Source organism: Ambystoma mexicanum, chromosome 11 (genome assembly GCF_040938575.1).
Source record: "Ambystoma mexicanum isolate Mex_15411 chromosome 11, UKY_AmexF1_1, whole genome shotgun sequence".
In the NCBI taxonomy this organism is placed as follows: Eukaryota; Metazoa; Chordata; class Amphibia; order Caudata; family Ambystomatidae; genus Ambystoma; species Ambystoma mexicanum.
In genome coordinates this window covers 379766266-379789595 of record NC_090934.1, presented here as the reverse complement: position 1 = coordinate 379789595, position 23330 = coordinate 379766266, and the positions used below count along the sequence as shown (strand labels likewise).

At 49.4% G+C, this 23330-nt stretch overlaps 1 protein-coding gene across 3 annotated transcripts in view; it reads left to right on the top strand.

The window, feature by feature from the left end:
• FNBP4 (formin binding protein 4) overlaps window positions 1–23330 on the top strand; it is a 573393-nt gene that overhangs the window by 34356 nt on the left and 515707 nt on the right. For all 3 annotated transcript variants that reach the window (XM_069623086.1, XM_069623085.1, XM_069623087.1), the window contains exon 3: window positions 19688–19780. In XM_069623086.1, coding sequence (XP_069479187.1) covers window positions 19688–19780 — 93 coding nt within the window. The remainder of the gene's footprint in view (window positions 1–19687; window positions 19781–23330) is intronic.

The following is a 23330-nucleotide window of genomic DNA, read 5'->3' as shown; positions in this document are numbered from 1 at the left end:
CGTTATAAGTGCTGACCCTTGTTAGGAAGAGTATCCTATATGGAGCATGTCTTTCACTGCCACCAACATCCAATCCTCCCTGACCGATGTTAGTTTTGCAACCTAGGACAACCCCTAGGATACTGGAAGTATGTTGCGTAATGGGAGTAACAGTGGTCCTTGTCCATGTTAGTCTGCACAGCTGGTGAATCTCTGAAATTGTCTTCTTTAGGAGATGGGAACCGCTGCTCCTCAGACCTAGACTTAAACCAGGCTATGATTTCAGCCACTGCACACCTGCAACTAGACCAAAGTCTAGCTGGTCACAGTGCTTTCTACTTATCTCCGGGTGGCAGATTTGAGAATACCTGTTCTGGGCCTAAGTGCACTTTCCACTCTTGGTGCCCCAGTGGCCCACTGCTGCTTCGGGATTTAATACATGTACATTCCAATCTCTAGCACTCCCCTTACCCGACTGTGGGCAGTGGAGTCCTGGTTGAGGATTTCTCCTCAGGACTTCTCTCACTGTGTTGGAATTGGTAATAACTCTTTCCTTGAAGAAACTAGTTTTCTTCAAAAGTTAACCTTTAATAAATGTCCTTGTTGGCTTTGGCAAAGTCTTGTTGAAGGGGACTTCACTCTCACTGAAGGCTGCAGCAGTGCACCCCCCGCCCCCCAAATTCGGGCGTCTTGAAGTGTATCCTCCACAGAGACTTCAAGACTCCTCATTGGGAGTCCCAAGAGGGCTGATTGCTAGCAGTGCACACGTTTGCGTGAATTTTTGAAAAGGTTGACATTGAATACCGCTTTGTGCCCTCATTCAGTGGGTCTTTGCTGTACTTGAAAATGAAATAAACCTTTGGGCGATCACTCGTTCTGCTGGAATATGCCTGCCCCATGTGCGCTTTGCTTGTTTGGGCTGGCCACTCCAAGATAACCACGAGCACCTTGTGCCCCCGAGTGCCTGGTGCCCTGGAGCTGCTGCCTCAGATTGGTTGAAGCCTTCAGCCTATTAAGGAGTGCTGGCCGGCCAAGTCTGAGGCCCACTCTTAAGGCCCATGTCTGCTCCTTGTCCGCTCGTTGGCTGAGGTCTTCCTGCACATCTCATGTGCGCTTTGATGATGGGGCTACCACACATCAGAGGAGCTTGAACTACCGTGACACTTCCACTTCATCAACAATGGATTAGTCATCTCTACCCTGGCATACTCCTACACCTCTGACTTTCCCAACCTCACTCCTTCCCACCTGGACTCACACTCTTATTGCCTGTGACTGTAATGTGTTTTCACCTTCTGCTGCCAATTAGAATTTAGCTGTGCCCTGTGGCTGGTTTTTTTTATTTTTTAAAGCACTCACACAGCCCGGGGGCATGGAGGCGCTGTTACAGGAATATGTCTTGGTTCCGTATTTATAACTCGCTTAGTAACCAGAGGTTTCTAAGCGCGGACCCGGGATCGAACCTGTTGCTTTGTGTTGTCTTGTTTCCAAGGCGAGCATGTTGCGGCTGAGCTATCCTCCCAGATATTGTTTTTCCTTTGGCTGTGCCAAGTGACTACCTTGTGCTACCCTGTCCTTGTTCTTGTCTCCGCTCCCTTCTCCTCCCCCCTCCGCTACTCTTACTCCCTTCCCCCTCACAACCATATCTCTCTCTCTCTCTCTCTCTCTCTCTTCACCCTCCTCCGCATCACCTATGGCGCTCTGTTTCTCCATTGACTATCCGACCCTTCTCACTAAGTCTGGTAGGAAGAAGTTTAAAAAGGATATCCTGGTCTCTAACCCTGGTCTCCCTGTCTCTGACATCTACACCTGCGCATCCTCTAGACAGACCCATCATGACATCCTCTTTGTCGTTCCTTCGCTAGACCTTTGGAATCCTCATATGGTGTCTGTGCTCGCTCCTTTCTCTTCCTCACCCATTAACGTTGGCATCCGGTGGGAGGCCCTCCTGGACCCCCTTCCACTCCTCTAAGGTGATAATTTAATATCTTCCTGTATGGCACCGTCCTGGTCCAAGGCCCTCAGCCAACCTTCTCTTTGATATACGGTTCCTGCAACTCATCAACTTCTTTCCTTGCTTCCTTCTGACTGTGCCCTCTCTCTCCTCTCCCCGTAAATGTTTCTTATTGTTTCATCTGCTCATATTGCAACTCCCAACTCATGCTCGGCTGTCACACTCTTGACATCTGCCACCTCCTGTAAGAACGCAACCTTGATGTCCTCATCAAGACATGGTTCACGGCCTGCTTGGTCACGTGCTTTGAGACACTCCTCCCTGATGGCTACAAGATCCTCTCCGCACCCAGATCCAACCGTTCCGGTGGGGGTGTAGCCTTTATCTTCCCAGAGTGGTTTGCTGCATCTGTGATTCCTACACCGGCCTTCTCCTCCTTCAAATGCCTTATCTGTAGGCTTTCTCTCTCTCTCCTGGCCACTCACCATTGCTACTATCTATCCGCAACCTGGTCAGCCTACCTCTTTCCTCTCCGAGTGGGCTGACCTCTCCTCTTCCCTCCTGGCCTCAACTACTGCTCCTTGGAGACCTTAAGATCCACCTGGATGCTTCCTGTCCCTCATCTGTACTCTTTTGCGACCTCTGCGACTCTTTCTATTCTTCCCTATGGCCCAACTCACTCTGCAGGGCACACTCTGGATGTTCTGATCTCCTCCAACTTCCCCCTCTCGAACCCTCTCACCACTCCTCTCTCCTGGAGCGATCACTTTCTCCTTTCCTCCATCTACTCCAGGACTGCCACCTACGTTCTCAGGCATCCGGCCCATGAAGCATGTGTCAGTTGAGGGTTTTGCTGCTACTTTCTCTCACCCTCCTCCACTTCTGGCTGACTCTCATCCTGACACTGCCCTTTCCCAGCTCCACTTTCTCTGATACTTTTGATGTTTTTCCCCCTGTCATGAAGATCTGCTTGAAGCCCAAAGTGAAGTGCAACTCTTGGTACGTCTCTGACCTTGTTACCCTTCAGCGCAAGTGTAGGGTGGCTGAGAGGAAAGGACAGGCATCTTGTGCATCCTCTGACAAACTGGCCTGCCGCCTGCTCCAGAGGCAATACGGTTCTCTGTCCGCACTAAGAAGAGCCCACATCCAAGCCTGCGTCTCTGCGGCCTCGAACAGTGCGGCTGAACCCTTTAAAATCTGCAAGGAGCTGGCCAGTGCTGCTGCAGTCTTTACTTCTTGGTGTCCCCTCTGATGCCATCTGCACAACCCGGGCCTCTCATTTCCTGTATAAAATGCACAGGACATCCTTTTCACTTTTTCGTCCTTTCCTCACATTACCTCTGCACTCTCAGCTACCTCGACACCCCTGCAGCTGCCTTCCCTCCCTCTTCTTAGTCGTTGAAGGATAGATGGCTCAGGACTGCAGCAGGGCTTCACCGGGACTCTGGAGTTGCAGCAGCCATCTTCTTCTCTGCTTCTCTTCCGTTCTTTGCAATTCCAGTGGCGACTCGGCCTTCCAGCCCAAGAGTCCTGCATTGTATGCCAAAATCCCCCATTTACACAGCTTGGCTGTCAATCACTCAGCAGGGGGGTTGTCCGGCCCGGACAACCACCTCAGCCAATCGACACAAAGTGTAACTTGGGTCTCCAAGGAGAACCTGTGCAGGGGGTAACTTTATCCCTTCCCTCACATTCAGCCCACCTAGACACCCAGACGCCAAATGAGGGCTTCTGGACAGGAGCCCGCCAAAGGTCAGTGAACCAAGAAGTCAATAAGTATTTGGTCAAGCGGGTTTAAGTCCGAGGCTAATACAATGGCCTAAAACAGTACCACGTTTATATACTATAATCGCGGTAGAAAAGAGAGGGTAGGTACCATTGCCACCAGCCAAGTTTTAGTGTTAAGGGAACGAAACAAAGCTCCAAGAGGTGCAGACAAAAAGGAGTAGGAATTAACCCTTCCCAATACTCCATGTAAGATGGTGTGTATTGGGTCTGCAGTTTAAATGACGACATAAAGTAAATGGCAACTTTACCTGTTTCTGGGGGACAGTCGGCCCCAGAAAAAATTGAGTCAGTGCGAAGTCTTAGAGACAACCCTGTGTCACTGCACTGAAGGTGCTGTGTAACACGCACACAAAACGTTGGGCTCATGGAGTGGTGTGGCTCCAGAGCCCAAGATCACACAACCTGTAGAAATACACATGGCAAAACACATGTAAGAGTGGGGAAAAGGTTCACACTCTTACCAGGTACAAAAAATAAACCCTAGAAATCCAGCAAAGCTGCTGAGGGAATCACTAGGTAAGGGAAATTAGCCATAAATGATAATTCCCCCCAACATTCCCCAGGAGTCTAACCTCTCTCCCTGGCTGTTCAACAAATACCTGCCCCCCCCTCGCATTGCTGCTCTCTGCTCCAGCTTTCACTGCTATGCAGGTGACACTCTGCTCGTTTTCAGGCTACCCTCGGCCACCTCTTCTCCCTCTCTCATCTTGGACTGTCGGTCTGCAATCCTGGAGTGGTGTGCCGCCAGCAATCTCTGCCTTAATGCCAGCAAGACAGAGATCCTCCTGCACCTTCCTTTCCTGTTGCTCTCAGGCTGGACTCCCTTGGCCCTCTCCCTGCTCCCAACTTGTGGTTAAGAACCTCATGGTCATCTTGGACTCCACGCTTTCCTTTTCTCCATACATCTGACGTCTCTAAGAAGTCAAACTGCACCTCCTCTGAGGTATTCTTCCTTTCCTCTCCTTCCCCCAGAATCTCACTGTCTCTAGAGCTCTGGTTCTACTGCAACAGCCTTTTTCTAAATCTGCCTGCTACTACTCTCTGCCCTCTGCACCTCATCCAGAACAGCACTGCAAGACTTATCCTTGGCCTCAAGCACTGGATTGTATCTCTCCAGCCCTGAAATCGCTTCATTGGCTCAGTGGCTGCAAGGATTAAATTCAAGACCCTTTGCATGGTGGACAATGGCTTATGGGGCCCGGGTCCGCAATATCTTACTCTCCGTTCGGAAATACCTTCCTACTTGAGCACTTCGCTCCTCCACCTCCTACTCACTCGGGGTCAGTCACTTCTCCGAGCAATGAGCTGGGGGTAGATCTTTCTTCGGCTGGGGCCTCCCCCTGGACCAGCCTCTCAAACTGGAGGAGAACCATCTTCGGTTCCACAAACACCCCAAGACCTTCCTCTTTGCTCCTGCCTTAACTCTTCCTCTCCCCTGCTGATTCGTCTGTTTTGGCACTGGGCAGCTGGCTAACCTCTGGTTTTGGTCAAGGATCCCGGCACACCCAGCCGCATGCCGCTTGGGGGGAGGGGCCTGTCTGTATCTGCAACCCTACAGTCCCCTTCCTGCACTTATTAGACATCCATTGTCTTCACCTTATTCTTGCTCCTGCCACCTGCTGGCCACAGTACCTGTTTTGATCACGTGTTCAGCCCTTTCCACTCCTCGCCTGCCCTCTTGGTCTCTTTCCACCTTCACTCTCCCCTGCACTTGCGTGTTGTCAATGTCACTGGGCCTTATAAGATCGTTCTTTTTGTCCTCCCTTGTACCCCTCCCTCGTCACGCCCTGAAACACTTGTGTATGGGCGTGATATAAAATATCATATCATAAACCAAACCCTTTCAAATATAGTTTTTGTTACACGCCCAGACATTCAGGTAGCACGGCGTGGTTATAAAACAGCTTAGAGATTGGTCATACATTGTTACAGAGTATAAATTACAACACAGGTAGCAAGCTAGTACAACAAGATGGGCAATATTTACAGTCTACAGATTTCACTGGCATGTTACACTTTGACGGCGGAATGTCCCTTTGTGCTAATATTGGTTGAATAACCAGGTTTTTAGCAGCTTCTTGGAGCGAAGGAAGATACTTTTTTTGATGTTAATGGGGAGGGTGTTCCAGTGTTTAGGGGCTAGAACAGGGAAGCTGCTGCCCCCCGCTCTAGTGGTTTTGTAGCGAGGGGGGGCCAATAGGAAGTTGTCATTGGATCTTGGTGATCTGATGTATATTTTCGGTGAGGAGTATTGTTAAGATAATTGGGCCTTATTTGGTCAGACATTTATGTGCAATGCAAAATGTTTTAAAGATAATTCTTGCTTTGATGGGAAGCCAGTGTGCGTCCTTCCTAGTTTTTTGGAGATGTGGTCTGTTTTTTTCATTTTTTTTTTCTTTGGTTTTCCTAAGGCTGCTCTTAGGACAGTTTTTTTCAGAAGTTGCAGTTTGGAGAGGTTGGTATTGGATGTGTCTATTAGTAATACATTGCATTAATCCAGTTTCAATAGTACGAAGGCCCTGGCCAAGGTAAGGCAGTTTGTTGGTGTCAGAAATTGTCGGCAGAGAGCAATACGTTTGGAAGTGTAGGCAGTGGAGGAGGCTAGCGCGTTGGTGTTTAGTCATAGTAAGACTGGCATCGAGGTAGACTCCTAATGTTTTCACTTGCTTCAGCACTGGAATACAAGTGCCATCAATATTAATAGCGGAGTAATCTGGCTGGAGAGCAGCTATTTTAGCTGGGGATCCTACAATGAAGATGTCTGTCTTCTCATCATTAAGACAGACTATTTAGCGCCATCTAGTTTTGGATGATGTAAATTGTTGACGGTTGCGGTGTCCTTCTCAGTTACCTGTGAGTGGTATGAGGATCTGGATGTCGTCCACAAAATTGGTGTAGACGACACCATGTCGTCTAATGTTGAGAAGAGGAGTTTGGTATACGCATTGTACAGAGTGGGGGGAGTCACATGATCCTTGGGGCACTCCTATGGGAAATGGGATGGGGTTGGCCGCTTCTTTGCCTATGGACACTCTGTGTAACGCTCACCTGATTCCCACAGAGGCGCTGACCCATTCTGGACTGCTACCAATTCTTCTACAAAGCGCAGGGCCCGGAAGATGGACTGGACTGGCCCTCCCTGGATCTCGTCTGTCTGGCTCGTAGGATCATTTTTCTGCAGGTGAGAAAGAGGGAGTTAATATCTGCTGGAAAGAGTATCTGCCCCCCCCTTTCTAAATCCCCTTGTCGCTAGTTCGGTTTTTGTGGGCCCTCACCTTATTTTCTGTAAGGATAAGCCCTCCTTCATGCTTCTGGTGCAGGGGCGCGTTGATTCCAGTTACTTCACTGGGGTGTTCAGTGGGTGCGATTCCTCTGGCTGTTCGATCCCACTTCGGGATTGCCGAAAGTATGTAGTCTTTAGATTATATTAAATGTCTTTTCCCCTTCGGGGCCGGGGTCTAGAAAAGGCACAAAGGCCCTTCCGACCCGAATGGAGGATTGAGTTCAACCAAAATCTGGTAAGTCCTTAGGTGAGTATTCCCTCCTGTATCAAGTCCGATGCTCATCTTCTCCCCTTTTGCAGGAGCCGATTCGCTGCTGGCGTCGAAACCGCTGTTCGTGGTAAGGCCTCGTAAAGGTAAGTGGAATAGGTGTGGCACCGGGTGAAGCGGAGCGCTTCTAATCGTGTCTTTCCCCCTTTTTGCAGGTGCCGAGGTGTGGCAAGCTTTGTAGCCGTTTTTGCACATAGCGCGGCCACGATAAGGTAAGAGAAAGCGGCACTGCGGTGAGCGTTGTGGTGCGCTGCTAACCTTGTGCTTTTCTTTTGCAGGATTGTCGGAAGAAGGTTTCCCGAGTGCAGGATTCCGGTGAGTAAAGCTTTGGATGCTTGTCTTTTCTCTCCTTTTGCCTTTCAGGTGTTCCAGGAGCTGCGGGCGTGTCAGGAGCCAGGATGCAGGAGCCGACTCTGTGAGCGTCCTGCTGCTGATGCAGAATAACGCGAAGCACGTGAATTCCTTCGGGCGTGGTTTAAATAGCAGAGGAGTGCTTCAGGTGAGTATCCTTCCTCCGGCCCCACCCAGATAAGAAAGAGTTCCTGAAGAGGAAAAATAGTTCCTCCCAGCATAAATGGCTGGAGACCTCAGCCATACTGGATTGCTCTGGGTGAGTAAGCAGCATGGTCTGCCTCAGGTAAGTCCACCCAAGCATTATGACATGTTTTGACCAAATGAGCCTGGCGCCTATGGCGCCAGAACTGAAGCCTTTTATGAGCCTGGCGCCAAAGGCGCCAGGACGTGGTCCAAAGGGCCCCAGTAGTGGTCTGCTGGATCCGGTGATGTGGGTGATAGGTCTGCTTCCGGGGACGCTGGGACTGTCATAATATCTGCTCCCGGGGAGCCAGGCCACTCTGGATGTGCGATCAGTTAAGAAGGATTTCACCCATACAGTGGCTTCGCTGTTACATAGAACAGATTCTTTCAGAATACTGTGGTTTTACTTTCCTGGCTAGGTGGTTTTCACTTTAACCAATCCCCACCTACCTGTCCCTTAACAGTTGTACCGCTTGGCAATCTTGTTTATAACTTAATCATTGTAAAGAGGTAGAGGTGTGTGTGTGTGTGTGTGTGTGTGTGTGTGTGTGTGTGTGTGTGTGTGTGTATATATATTAATTGTTCCTAGCATCCTTGGTTTTTACCTACTTGTATAAACTTTTCTGATGCCTGTGGATCTGCTTGGACTCACATGCTGTGCATATAGTCCGACATCTAGTGGTCACGTGCAGTTTTACATCTTTCTTTCGAAGATCGAAAGGGACTTGGGCGTGACTATAACACTATCCCTAGCGTGACGTGTAGTGTACCCAAAATACCTTGCGTGCCGAGGTCCCACCAGATTGTTTATTTCCGTCAACCTAGTTGGTTGCTTATGCGTAGCTTGTGAGAGTTAATATTGCTATATCTATTCCTACAGTCGTTTAGTCAATTTCGGCCACACACTCTATGCCTGTATTGTGTTGCCTGACTCCTACATCTACAACTGCTCGGTGACTGTTGACCGTGTGACCTTAGCCCTCTGGCCTGGCCTGGCCTTTACGGTAGGGAGGGTGTGCCCTGTTTTCTTTCTTCTCTCTAAGAATGCATTTTTCACCCCTCTCTCGGTCTGGCTGCTGGTAACTTCTGCTATGGAGAGGACTCCTTTTAAATGCTGCCCTTCTTGTAATTGCAAATTTCCCTGGAAAGACACCCATTGTCAATGTCAATGCAACAAATGTCTTTCTCGTGACCACGACACATGCTTGTTTAAGGCCTGTAAATTTTTTTCGGCCTAAGACGCTGAAAGACAGGCGGACTAAGCGGTGGACGGCCTATACTATGCAGGCCTTTCCCCCGCCTTTGTCGTTGCATCAGACGAGGAATCAGTCGGCCGCCATGGCTCCGATTCAAAAGCCATTGACCTTACTGTGGAGCCTGCGCGCTCCCATTTACCGGGCCCTATAGGTAGGCCGCTGGCAATGTTATGGGGAAGTCAGACCCCGGCGACAAGGGAACCCACGCACCACGTGTACTTTAGCACACAACCCATGAGGCCTCTTTGTCAGGGTCGTCGAAAAGGCCTCAAGGACTATAGGCCCGCTGAGAATTTCAGCAGTGCCTTCCCAACCTCATGGTTCGGCGCCCTCCACGCACCGGCGGCATGCAAATGGGAATAAAAGTACCTCTGGAACGGATGGTTCTCTACTCCCACTACTGTCGGCATGCTGGCCAAAGGCGTGCAGACGCCGAAGGACTCGGTGTTGTCGGCAGCTGCCATCAATGGGGCTTACAAAGCTTCGAGAAGCTTTTGGTTACCATTTTAGTGGTCAGGTGAATCCAGAGAGACTCCCTCTCCGAGGCTCCCCAGCCTCTTTCTGAAGCCTTGGATAAGGGTTCACCCCTTTCTTGGCAGCCCTTCCCTCCTACTGACCCTTCAAACATTTCCCTAGTCCATTTTGAGGACGGTGAAGAGTGTATGGCTAAAATGGCTGAGTTCATCGGCTTTTTAGACAAGTATGACGGGGCATTGAAGAGACATGGGGGAAGGTAACGTTTGCCCATCCCCTTTAAATCTTGGAAAATTCCCTCCCCTGGTGCCCAATTTCCCTCATTTGAGGAACCACAGGAACACCACGATATCTTTTGGGACTACCGGCACAGGATGTTTCTTACAAAGGTTTTAAACTTTGACAAAGACCCAGTCTATCGCGACCCCAGACTGGAATCGGGTGGACCAGATCTCGTGGCACACACCACCGCATACCACTGACCCAGGAGTCATCTGTCTGGATCCACCTACTGCTCCTCTGCAGAGTCTCGTCGCCAGTGGACAAAACGCTGTTCAGCTCCCTCTTGACTCTGACTTCGTGGAAGACCTCCTCAAGGAAAAGACTCTGGTTAGCCAAACCATTCCCTTATTAACTTCTATTAAGACACCTGGCTCCTTCCTTACTGTCCCCTTCCCTTACACAGGCAGTTAATCCCAATGTGGAAAAAATTGTTCCCCCAGCCCCCTCTGATACCCTCTACAATAGTGGTCACGCTGCACCGGACTCCCTGTTTGTAACAACCACTTGTAAGCGGGCAGGGGTACGACTGTCACAGCAGAATCTCCTCCAGACTAACATTGCAAAAAATCTTATGCCCTTGGTAAGTGTCACCACCTCTGCAGCCTAATGCACGAGGGTTGCCAATGCCACCATGCTCCTTGCGATCTACAGTGATGTTCAGTGGGGCCTAGTACAGGAATGGCCTTCAGGAAGTTCCAGAGCCTACCCGATCACGCCTGCTGCTGGTCATGGCTGCAGGCAGACCATTAACCCAGAATATCCTGAAAAACACTTTGGACTCTGCCAAAACCACTGGATGCACCCTTGCCCAGGGAAGCCTACTCGAGCGGCATGCCTGGTTGAAAAACTCCTGGTTCAAATCCAAAACGCAAGCCTCCTTAATTAACAAGCCTGTGGAGGAATCAAACCTATTCGGCGGTTGACGACCTCCTGGAAACGGCCAAAAAGGAGCACAAAACTTTAAAGTCACTGAGCCAGATTACGGCTAAACACTTTCACCAGCGTGACGCACCTTAAACACACCCGTCCTTTCGGGCCATTCCTGCCCTCTGCTCGCCCAAAGTTCAGTATGGCTCAGGGGGGGGATTAGGTGCCCCCTAGTCCTACGGTCAGGGTTCCTCTGGCAACTTCCAGTACCAGCAAAGAGGCTCTCGTAGGGGCAAGGGCAGAGGTAGAAACTCTGCTCCCAGAGTCTCACCTGCCTCCACCTCCAAGTGACTACAGGTCCCCTCCCAGTTTTCCCTGGTCGGGATTTGCTTTTATTAATGTATCCATGCCTGCGAGGGGAATCGCTTCAGATCAGTGGGTACTAAAGACTGTTGCCCGCGGTTATTGTATCGAGTTTCTCTGACCACCTTGCTACCACCCACCAAGAAGCAGACCTCTTTCGGCAGAACACCTGCGCATCCTGCTGGAAGAAGTCCCGGTCCTGCTGGAAAAGTGCGCCATCAAAGTAGTCCCCCCCCCCCCCCCCCCCCTCTCAAGGGTATTTATTCAGTGTACTTCCTTGTACCCAAAAAGGATCTCCCCAGGCGCCCTGTTTTAGATCTGCGCCCCTGGAACAGTTATGTCAAACCTCAAAAGTTCAGGATGACAGCACTTCAGGAGGTAATCCCACTGCTGCAGCCGGCGATTACATGGCCACATGTTGATCGCGGTGTTGAACGCCACAGGTTCGCAGTAGATGCTGCCAGACCACACGTAGCACGTTTGCTACGTCCACACTTCCGAGCCTATAAAATCCAAGCTTTGGACCCTCTGTGGCAAAGCTCTTGCAGGACAAGGCTACGGAGTTGAACAACACTGATGTTTGGTGGCGAAGGGGTCTGCGGCGCAGACGGGGAGCGCGGATGACTCGCCCTCCTGTCTGTGGCCGCCAGGTTAGAAGTTGTGGGCAGTTAGCTTGCTCTGAGCTTCTTAACCCTTCCTACTGTGCCTCTCCCCTGACTGTGTCCCCCTACCCCTGTGCCCTGCCCCTCTGACCTTGCCCGGGTGCGCCTCCTTCAACCTTGTTTTCCGTTGTCCTTCTGCCGGACAGGGCTGCAAGTGAGTCTTGTATTTCCCCTCTAAGTGCCTTATTTCCGCTAGGATGTGCCTCGAGTCCTCTTTTGTTGAGAACATGGATATATCCATCTCGGATGTTGTTTTTGCCCCAGTGAGCTTCTTTGCCAACTCCCCTTGCCCTCCTGGTGGTGGCACCTTGCCTTCCATTGCTTTCTTGTTCTTTGGTACGGTTACCTCCATTATCCTTCTGGTGGTCTTTGGTACCCTTCTCCTTTTCCCTGGGCTCTTGCTCCTTTGTTCCCACATGCTCTGACTTCTCTGTGGGTTTTGCAATGTGGTATCTCGTTCCACCTTTTGGGATCTCGCGACCCTCCACTGTTCTCCGAGTTTTCCACTCTCCCCCTTTCTGCACCTTCACCCCCACCCCCGCTTCACCAGTCCTTTGCTGCTGCCCTTTTCCTCTGCCTCAGGTGTCTGGGCTTTTCCACGCTTCTCCAGGCTGTGCAGTGGGTGCACCCTAAGTCCTTAATTCCAGTCCAGGATCTCCTCCGTCTGGAATTATGTCCCCCCACTTGCTGTAATCGGTGGGCTCTGAGTGACTTCCCCTTCGTCAGGCCCCTTGTCGTTACCGTCGCTCTGCTTCTGCTCCATGTGCTGCCGATGGCGGCTCACGGTTTGCAGTGTTGTTGCCTTTCAATTATGAATCATGCCTCCAGCGTTCTCATCTTACGTTCTAGCTGCCCTCCACTCTATAGGCGTCTCACCCCCTGGGCTCGTGGTTCCTCCTTAATTGTATTCGTGCTCAAGCTCCCCCTTGGGCTTCTGCGCCGTCTCCGCGTTCTTTGGTCTTGCCTTTTCTCCAAATGCAGGGGTCTGGATCCAGTGTCCGCTGCAGTTCCCTTTGTGTCTGGTAGCACTCTTCCACATCCCTCACGGTGACCTTTGCCTGGCCCATTAGCACAATGGGCACACTTCTTCTCAGCGGGGTCCCCACCTCACTGGTGTTGTGTGCCCGTGGGCCTCTGCCCACCAGGACGGATGTCATGCACATGGGTCGTTCCTCAGGGGCGGGTGGGCTTCCAGGGAGCTTTTCCCCTCCCAGCCACGATTCCTTCTCATTCGGGGTGGGTGGGGGTGTCCCCGTCCCCCCCCTTAACTCACAGGGCCTGCAGGCCTAGTGACAGCCTGTGCAGCCCTGTGTCTTTACTGAAGACTTTCTGTGCCTTGCTGTCCCGGGTGGGGGGGGGGGGGAAGGTGGGGGTGGGGAGCTGCTGGGCAACCCAGTGCTGGAAACGTAGTCTGTAGCAAGGGGTGTGTGCTATCTCACCAGTGGGGTTCTTCCCAGGCTCCTACCCCGCCCAGTTGTCTCCCCCCAGGGTCTCCAGCGTTGGTCCTCCTTCACTAGCGTGTGTGTTCGGGCCCTGGGGGGAGGTCTGCGCCTACCTGGATTTGCCACCAGCTGCTCTGTCCAGGTTCCACCTTCTGTGTACTCCTGTTATTCCGCTGCAGGGGGGCACTCTCTATGCACCAGGGGCCGCTATCTCCTGCTCTGCTGCGCAGCTACTGGTCCTACTGAGTCTTCAGCGCTCTTGGGCTGCTCCTGGTTTGCTCACTGCCCTTCTTTCCTCTTCTGGGGGCCTGTCCCCACTGGTTTCTCTGCCGGACATCCGTTCGGAGGGGCCTGCTTACGTTGGCTCCAGCGAAGTAAGCCTTTTCTGGCCAGCCTCTTTCTTCGTGTCGTTAATGGGTGTCATACACCACTGGTGGTCCTGCCACTCGGCAAGAGTTTGTTCCTGTTGGCGTGCTGTTGGCTTTAGGCCACGCCTCTGCCTTCCTTCATGGCAGGCTTTGTGAATTCCACGGTCTCTGGCATTCCTGATCCGTCCGTTGTCTCTCTTCTTCAGGGATCCGTCAGCTTTCCTTAACTGCATCTCATTTTGGATGTGTTTCAACATTCATGTACAGACAGATCTCCATTTCTTCATAGCTTTTCTGGAGGGTTCAGGAGCTACGTGGTTATGCAGCAACCTTCTCCCGCGCCCCCAGTGGTCTCAATTATGTAACTTAACATTGCACGCAGCACCTTGCAATGCAGTTACTTTTTTTAATCACCCTGGCTTTTTACACTTTTGGTAAAGGCAAGCTGCTGGAATCAGATCATTTGTACCATTTTTGCATTCTTTTAAGTGTACAAATTTGTGTTTTACGATGTATGGTTACTAAACGTGGCTAGTGCCCTAAAATAACCGTGCCACAAGGTTTTGCTTGTTCTTTGGCTGTATTGTAGTCCCTTCATCCTGCCTTGCCAGGAAATTCCATAAAGGGTCACTGTTAGGCAAGGTTTGTATGCAGTACCCTTTTGGGTGCAACACACACAACTCTGACTACAGGTATAGGAAACCCAACCTTTGGTATAAGCTTGTACTACACCGTTTTGGTAGCGTGTTCAGCAGCCAGGCTTATCTCAAGAGGGGTCAATGTGAACTGTAGGGGAGTTGCACAGAGATTCACAAGGACATGTATTCAAATAAAATCTTACACACAAGGTTTCTTGAATAAACCATTATTAATTTCAGTTAGAATAAGCCTTCTTCAGAAGGGAGCAATATAAAAGTAACACACAAATACACTTCAATACTGTAAACTCTTAGTTTCTAAATCACTAAAGACCCTTTTTTGGATGGCCCACAGACACAACCTACACCCACAGGTGACTTCAGTTAGCTAGGGTGCTGGGGGCATTAATATCTTACTGTTGCCATTTAAAATACTCTTAGAAGTTGATAAAGGGAAAAGGTTATTAGAACAAGAAACCACAAATATTCTTAAGCGGGCAAATACTTTTGGATCCCTTATGAAGAGCCATTCAGTACAAAAGGCTGGGCAAAAGTCTTATATAGGATGAAGCACTTTAGGTAGGTAAGTAGAAAAGTCTTTGCACAATGTTTTAGAAGTCTTTGAAGAAAAGAAGAATCAAATGTAGGGCACCAAGATGATTAGACTTGTGTGAAGTAGAAGATGCAAGCCACCCTACAATGAGAGGTAAGTTCTCTGACTTTACAGTACCTTTTGATTTGAAGAAACAGTACAGCAGATGACTTCTGTTCCTGTGCAGCTCTGCAGATCTCACTGTTCCTGAGCCTCAGTCGTGGGGACAAGAGGAAGGACTTCTGGGGACTCCTGCTCTGCAATGGGACGGTCACCGCTAGCAACCGGCAATCTTTCCAACAAGTGACACTTTGTGTTTCAGCTCCTCGCTACTACCGCAAATAGAAACAATGCGGTCCTGGCTGTCGAGATGGACTTTCCTTGCTTCTGGGGTCCCACACTCTGTTGAGGGGGTGGGGGGGGGGGCTCAGGCTCGTTCAGTCCTACTTCCTGGTGGTCCGTAGGATCTTCCTTCAGCTCTTGGCCAACTTCAACGCAATGCACACAATCTGGTGTTCCTCTCCCTGGCTATTCGGTTTCCAGCAGCAACTCTAGAAATGCAACCAGCTCAGAGAAGGATGTCCAGGTGGCTTACTTTGGAGTTGATTGGTCCCACCACCTCAAGGTGAGAAGTCGTACTTGCAGGGGCTTCTGTCGATACGAATTTGGAGTTTCAGCAAAGCAGCAGGGCTTCACCAGGCAAACCAACGGTCCAGGAGTTGCAGCAGGCGTCCTCTTCAATGTTGTTGTTAGGTTCCTTCGTCCAGTGGTCGACTCGGCCTTCCAAGCCAAAAGCCTCGACTTTTATTCAGTTCTCTCCCATTCATTCCAGCCCAGCTGCTACTCACCAAGCAGGGTGGCAGTCCTTGCCGGACAGCCAGCCGGCCAATCACTATAGTGCATTTGGATCTCCTAGGAGTCTAAGCACAGGGAGTTTCGGGCACCTCGCACTTCCTGCCTACCCCAGACACCCTGGAGCCAGAGGCGAGCTTCACTCATGAATCCTACAAAATGGGCCTAAACCTGGTTTGGCGCACAGAGTATATCTCAAGGACCTTTACACAAACATGGCACAATTGGGTGTTTTACTGCAGCTGCAAACGCAGCCTGCAGTAAATGCACACCACGGTAGTTAAAACAAAACCATTGCCACCAGTCATTGAGTGAGAAAAGGGTAGCAAAAAATGTTACATTGGAAATTAGACAAAGGGGGATACTAGGTAACCACTCCAGCACCACATTGTAAGAGTATTAAGAGCGGGTTTGCTACCATTAATTGCGCACACAAACAGTTATTAAAGCACATTGAGCGTGGTTTAATGCAAATCGGAAACAGCAACACGTGTTTCGAGCTTCAACGCTTTTTTTCAAGGCTTGTGAGAGCTTGAATTGATTACCAAGCAGACTGACGAACCGAAGAAGACTGGTGAAGAGGCCTGGCATACCTGCCTGCTTCTGGCCCGATGAAGCCCTCTTCGACTACCTGATCTCCGAAGGCTGTGAGCAATGCTCCAGCCCTTGGTCTAGTGGTACCAACTAGTCATCACACCTCCAGGATCCAGCCATCCAGTGCTTTCGGTTGTGTCCCTGGACCAACCGGTGGACTGACCAGTTCTCTCGTGCTGCCTTGCTAGAACATCGACTACCGGATCTCAGAAGGCTGTGAGCAATGCTCCAGCCCTTGGTCTAGTGGTACCAACTAGTCTTCACACCTCCAGGATCCAGCCATCCAGTGCTTTCGGTTGTGTCCCTGGACCAACCGGTGGACTGACCAGTTCTCTCGTGCTGCCTTGCTAGAACACTTGCCGTTCCACTGTTGCATCCAGAACTTTGGTGTTACAAGTCCCCTTCCTCCCAAATGCAGCATCCTAGCATCCAGGGGACCTGTCGTAGGGAAACTTCTAAAACGGCGACTCCCTTTGTTGCCTCTGTGTGGAGACTTCCCTGTCTTGTGAAGTGTCTTGGAGAGGCATGCTTTGGTGAATCTTCCATATCTTCACCAGGGGTTGAATCTGCACCTGACAGAACCCTGGCACTCGCAGCTTCTGGGCACATCACTGGCACCAAAAGCAACACAGGTTACCCCCTAGGCCCCGCCTCCATAGTCCCATCAAGGCATCTGGGAAAATCTGAGTGTTTAAATGCTGTTTTTCAACATACCCCAACCCCCCCCCTGCACTCCCTCAGGAGAACATTGGGAAAAAGTCCAAAAGTCCCTTTGTCTCCTAACCTTCCATTCCACTCGCTGTATTTTGCATGTCAAAGTACTTAAAGATAAGCGCACAATTACTTACCTTTAGTAACATTGTTGAAAACCTTATTTGAACCAACACGCAAGTAAATTCTAACCTGCAAAGATTCTTTCTGGGGAGAAGCATTGTGGTTCCTGTGACTTTGTGGGCACCAGGCCCCATTCTTCTTAGGGATTGGACGGATTGAGTTAGAACCAATTTGGAAGTGTTTTCCCTATCATATGCTGTGCGTTATTTTCTTCCTCTCCTGGTTGAGAAAGTTACTTAAATGAATACGTTAAGCACCTATGGTGAATGTTTGAGTATTGTGTGATAATATCAACCTGCTAGTTACATTTTTTTTTTAGTGTGTAGAAGGCCTAGGATGAATAGTATTTGTATGCATTAATTGAATTGCCACTCTCCAGAGAATAACATTGAAAGCAAGAGTCCCCAAAAGGCAGTTCCCTCCACACAATGAGAGGCAATAAAGGACACACCCCAGGAGGGAATGAGATCAAGACCAAATGCGGGCGATGTAAAGGGTTTTTATTTAATCAAAATAGGGCATGCAAAGGACTATGCAAGCTCTGACGATAGCAAAGACAGTCATATTTATTACAAAACCACACCATAAATCCTACACGCTATAGGGGGCACATAGTCTCAGGGATTGGGTAGCGTCGACTAAACTATAGGCGAGGCAGTGATGAGCCATTCCAGGATTGGTGGACGCCAACGTGGGGTGGATGGGTCAGCTGGGCTCCTCAGGGTGGAGCGGCCAGGCTAGGCGTGGTCAGTGTCGATGATTGACAGCTGCATCAATACGTTGCTCTTGTGGGGATGGAGACAGTCAGACATACTTCTGTAAATCCTACAATATGATACTCTATGAAATGATCGACTGGAGAAACAACATGCAATGTGGAGCTTCACCAATGCATCAGTGCACTATTACTTTTCACCTGTTGCCCGGGTGTCATAAACTTGGGTGTTTGGTCTGGGGGCACAAGGTGAGCTGCCTTGTCATTCCGTTCTGTTAGATGTAGTGAAGAATTACTTTGATATGTTACTACAGGGTTGAATACCTATCTCCAAGGCCCATTAACTTGGGGTGAACTGGAGTACTACTGGATCAGCGAGGGTGCCCCTCTGGCCCTTTGAGGCTGTGGGGTTTAGGACCAGGTTGTAAATAATTCATTTGGCCGACCATGGCAGCCTCAGACATGGGGGAGGTGAATACTTGAAGCAGGTCCAGCAGAGTGAGGGGAGGTGAGGCTATGCTGCCCGCGCACCAGCAAGCCTTGGTGGGAGGAGGGGGGAGATGGCCTTGTGGCTCTGCACAGTTCTGTGCCTACGCTGCACAATATACCATGCAAGGGGATAGTAAAGTTAGTAACGTTAGAATGATTACACATCTGTTGTTTATACATTCATGTACTTCAACATAGCTATGCGAGTCTGGCAGTGTCATATATATTTCTTAACATTAGTTGAACAAATATTGGTAATTCATAAGACAGATAAAACATGAGGTAGGTTGGGTTATGTACTCGGGAGCATAGAAGCAATACGTTCATATGTGATTGTACATGTGCATTTTTGTTCGTTACACTTAAACGTTTTCTACTGTACGACACAAGTATTTTTAGTAATGCTTTTTCACCTTCCTTTGTACTTTAGCAGCAATCGTTAGTTAGCACTAGGTGGGCTCTATGAAGCCTTTTCATTGAGTCTTCAAGGCACATGGTGTCCGGGCTGGGGTCGTCCTTGCTTTATCAGCACTATGAGCTTCATCCCTTTCCCCACATCCATGTTATAATTTTACAAAACAACTCTGTGAATCATTAGACTTTGATATGCAGTTAATACTTCATTTGGGGGACGTGGGCAGGGGTTGAAACGGGAAGGTTATCAACACAATATTTTAAATGTTAAGGGTTAGATGCCAGATCGGGGTATGTTCAATTGGGATGATTCCTGTTATTTTCCATACTTGAACCACAAGTCTGGTCACTTCGGGGACAGTGATGTACTGCGGAAGGTAAATGATAGTGTTTGTTCTGATACTCGTTCGTGTCTGGTTGCTCGTGAGAACGGCCTTCAACGGCTCTGCCATGAGATGGAGGCGCAGGGGGAATGTATGGCTCCCTGTGCACAGTGAGTGGGGGCCAAGCTGCAGCGTTCGCAAGCAGGCTGTTCCATTGGGGTTTGGTTGCTTCTATCTAAAATGGAGTCTTGGAGCTTTTAAAATGGTGTCCACGGTATGTTACAGTACAATCCGATTGGCCTTGTGTGTCGATCAGCAGCCACCCTGCCACCTGAGCACAGGTGCATGGGTGGCTTCTGACGAGCCACAAACCTGACGGGGGTGGGGCATGTCGGGAGGGGGTCCAATAGATCTATCCTCCCATACTGCATCAACTGCTGTCCATTGCTACCTTGATTACGTTTTGGCCAACCTCCGAGTTCGCTATAACTAGGGTGACCTCCGAATATCTGTCCCCCCCAGCCAGATACTAGAAATCCAGTTTAAAAGTTGTGAATGGTCTGCACTTGCCGAGGCTGGCCTTGAACCAGTTAATCTGCTTTTGTACGTCTCTGGTGCAACAGAAATACAATGAATGTTAACCGTTTTAAAATGAACGTCGTTTGATGGTCTCATTTTTGTTGTAATAATTTTCATTTATTTTTCCTATCCAGATGAGCAAGAGATGGTTTCTGAAGATCCACGAATACCTGAAGTCATCCCAGTAACACATGTAGTTAGTTTGCCTACAGTAGTTAAACCCACAGGTACCTATTCAGATTTCTTAAAGCAACCTCTGTGGAATTCTGTGCCAAATGTTTCTCTTGGGTTAGAGTACTGTGCTCAAAATAATAGTTCAAGTAGTATGAACTAGACATTGGCTGCATTTGAATATCATACTTAAACGAAGAGTGCGCTCAGAAAATATTATTGGCTAAAAAGATGGCCAATAATAAAATAAATATTTTTTTTAAAAGTCCCTATGTAAATATTGAGCAAATGAAGCTCAAACTTAAAAATGTGTAGCACTAGGGGGCATCCATTTTGTGAAATGGATGCCTCCTGTGCTTGCCCTTGCGGCACTAAAGCCAGCCAGCTGTAATAAACAAAAGCTACCACTGGGCGGCTAAGTGCTTATTTCTTAATTTCTTAAGCACTAGCTGTGGTTTTCTTTCTATGTTTTCCAGGCTGGAGGAGCCCGGAAAACTTAGAAAGAAAACCGCAGCTTTTAAAACGTTGTATTTGTTTGTGGTAGCTTCAGCTTGGAGCCCCCTGAGCTCCAAGCAGAAGCTACCACAAACATAAATACAACGTTGTATTTAAAAACGCTGCAGTTTTCTTTCTTCTTGCGCTCCTCCAAGCTGGAGGAGCCCGAGAAACTTAGAAAGAAAAACCGCAGCGTTTTTTAATACAACCGCGTTGTGTGCTGCCTGCCGTGCCTTTCACTTTGTCTCTCGGGCTCCCCCAGGGGAGCCCGGGAGACTCAAAGTGAAAGCTGCTATAGGCAGAAACATAACATGGGTGTGTTTTGAAATGCTGCAGTGCTTCTCACTGCAGCGGCTTTCACGTGGAGTTGTATTTGTAATTGCTGCGCCTTTGCCTTTTGCCTTCATTTTACGTTTTCTGTGCTTCCCTGGGGTTGGAGAGCACCGAAAACGTAAAATCAAAGTGAAGGCAGCCTCCTCAGCTCTGCTCTGGCTGCTGTCAGATCCTGGTTCTTCCTGGTGCAGAGGCAGCACAAAGTCCTCCCTCCCCGTTAGGTCTTGGCACCTGGGAGAGGATAACACAGGCCACCTTGACCCTTCGGGGAAAGAGGGTTAGGGTCCGTGGAGTGGATAGGTAGAGGAAGTCGGGTACACCGGAATGAGGTTTAGGGAGGTGTTGTGGATGGGTTCGGGGAGTTTAGGTACACATGCTCCTTGGCTCCTGCTCCTGATTCAGCGGTACTCCACCCTTGCACTCTTCTCTCATTCATACAATATGCCCCAGGGTCTTTAGGCGGCCTTTGTGCTGGAGCCCCTAAACCAGGACACTGTACATCCTGTGCTACAGGTGCTAATGTTCTATGCACTACCTTACATTGCTTCATGCAAGGTTTCCAAACGTGAACCTTCCTGCTGCTTAACAATTCTGCATTGCCTTCATGCAGTAATACAACGAATATCACATTACCCCATGCAATACTCCAGATACACAAGCCTTAAAACACTTAGTTTTGTCTTCTGTCCTAGCAAACTTCCTTTCAGGTCCCTGTAGTACTGGCTCCTCTCGGTGGCACCTCCAGTGTCAAGCTCCACTGAAAGGAGGAACAATAATGTCAATAAGAGAACTCGTCCCCTTGCGTGGCTCTAACTTAGGTTAGTTTGTTTGTACTGTGGATTCATGCAACAAAGCACTGTCTAAGAACACATGCGGCTGTTATCAGTTCCACTCTCATGCGGGTTAACGCATATGCGCCAAGGTTCCTTTCACATGCAGGGTTAATTGGGAGAGCCTAGCTTCCCCCTGTCATGTTTTCCGCGGGTCCGGGGGGTCGGTTTCTAACACCGACCCTTCAAGTTATGTCAGCGGGCTGCGCGCGTTACTGCAATCGGCACTTATCTTGATGTGTACGTGGGTCTGGGGTTTCTACTACGGCGGGCGGGTGCCCCGCGAAAGGCGTGCCACTGGAGCTCTGTTGCCACACGTCCTTCCTCTGCGCTGGTCAGAATTGCGAGCCCCGTTGCTTGGGCGCGGCTCGCGCATGCGCGTTGGTGCGGCTGGGGGAGTGGCTATCTTCCTCCCAGCTGGCTCGTGTTGAACACGGCCTGCTGGGAACTGTAGTATCCCGGCTGTTCTCCGTCCCAGGGCTACAGTCCTGTGAAAGGGATGGAGAACACGCCTGGAGTGCCTGGTCGAAGGCTGTCTGCACTCTGCCAGGGCAGCTACCACCCTGGTTGTCCTGCCCACCACCCTCCTTGCCCCTACTCCAGCTTGAACCCTGACAGCTGCAGTAAGCAAAAGCTCCCAGTAGGGGGTTTTTGCTGCTTGTTTAGTGCCGCCAGGGCAGAGCTGAGGAGGCTGCCTGAAATGGTAATATGGATGCTCCCATGTAAACGCTTTGAGCCTCGTTTGCTCAACGTGTTTACATAGGAACTTGCATTTAGAATATGTTTAAAGTATGTTATTGACTATTGGCCATCTTTTTAGTCAATATTTTCTGAGCGCTCTATTCCTTTAAAACTAAAGTTGAGCATGCCATGTCAACTGAATCCGTTACGAACACATTTTGAGCTATATTGCTTAGGCTTCACTTATTAAATGTGGCTCTTTTAATTGTTCGTTCAAATTTGTTTTTGAAGTGCAATTTTATATTAAAGAAGCTTTAAGCTAAAAGCATGCGTGGTAGGAGGCTCGTTCAATTTTTGGCTGTGCTCAAGGACAGTCCTGGCTGATGCCTTTTTTTGCTGTCAGTTTGGCTGAAAGGGCGAACCAGTTTATTGTGCAGAAACCTGCAGCTCAACACCAAATAATACTAGGGAGACGAAGAGAAAATGTAGAGACAAGGTTTATTTCCATACTGCTGTGCGGAAATGGGTCTGGAGACTAGCACAATATTCCCATCTCAAAAATGTTGTCCCTGAGCACAGAAACCTCTAGTTTCTATACAGCTTTACACAGTGAACCTCATTTGCAAAAGTCGGTAAGATACATTTTGTCTGTTAAATGAAAATGGATGTGCGAATACACATGGGGGGGGAATAGTATCGGTCCATCCGAGCTCCATGCAGCTTAGCCCACCCACCTGACATGGAGCACCACCACTTTGGCAGCTTAACATCTCCGCTTACGGTGATAAAGCTTGGACTTCCAGTCTTGGGTCTGGCTTTCTGGTTTTCAGGTGGCTAAAAACACCTTCATGACCTTATACGGGCTGTTTAGGTAGGTGTACTTGTGCCTCGGACAGTGGCCTACTTCATCTTTGCACAGCCTTATGGGCACGTGCACCCTTGCCAACCAATCAGTATTTATTGTGCACCACCACAAATCGCTACCTGTGAGAACCCCTGCACTTATCGCTGGACGCCTGGATAGTTTTGTCTGTTGTCCTGAATGAGGGGAATCCCCCCTGGCCCCCTGTTCATTCTTTTTGCTCTGACTATGGAACCCTTGTTCTTTTAGTTTTTACTTTACAGAACCATGCTCTCCTCCATACTCTTTAAGGCAACTGTTTCACTTTTGCAGCACACAGCACCCTTTGTGCAGTGTTGCTTGGAGACCATGGATTTCCTTTTTATTATTTTAGTTTCCTTGTGAGAACTATTGTTCCCAAGGATA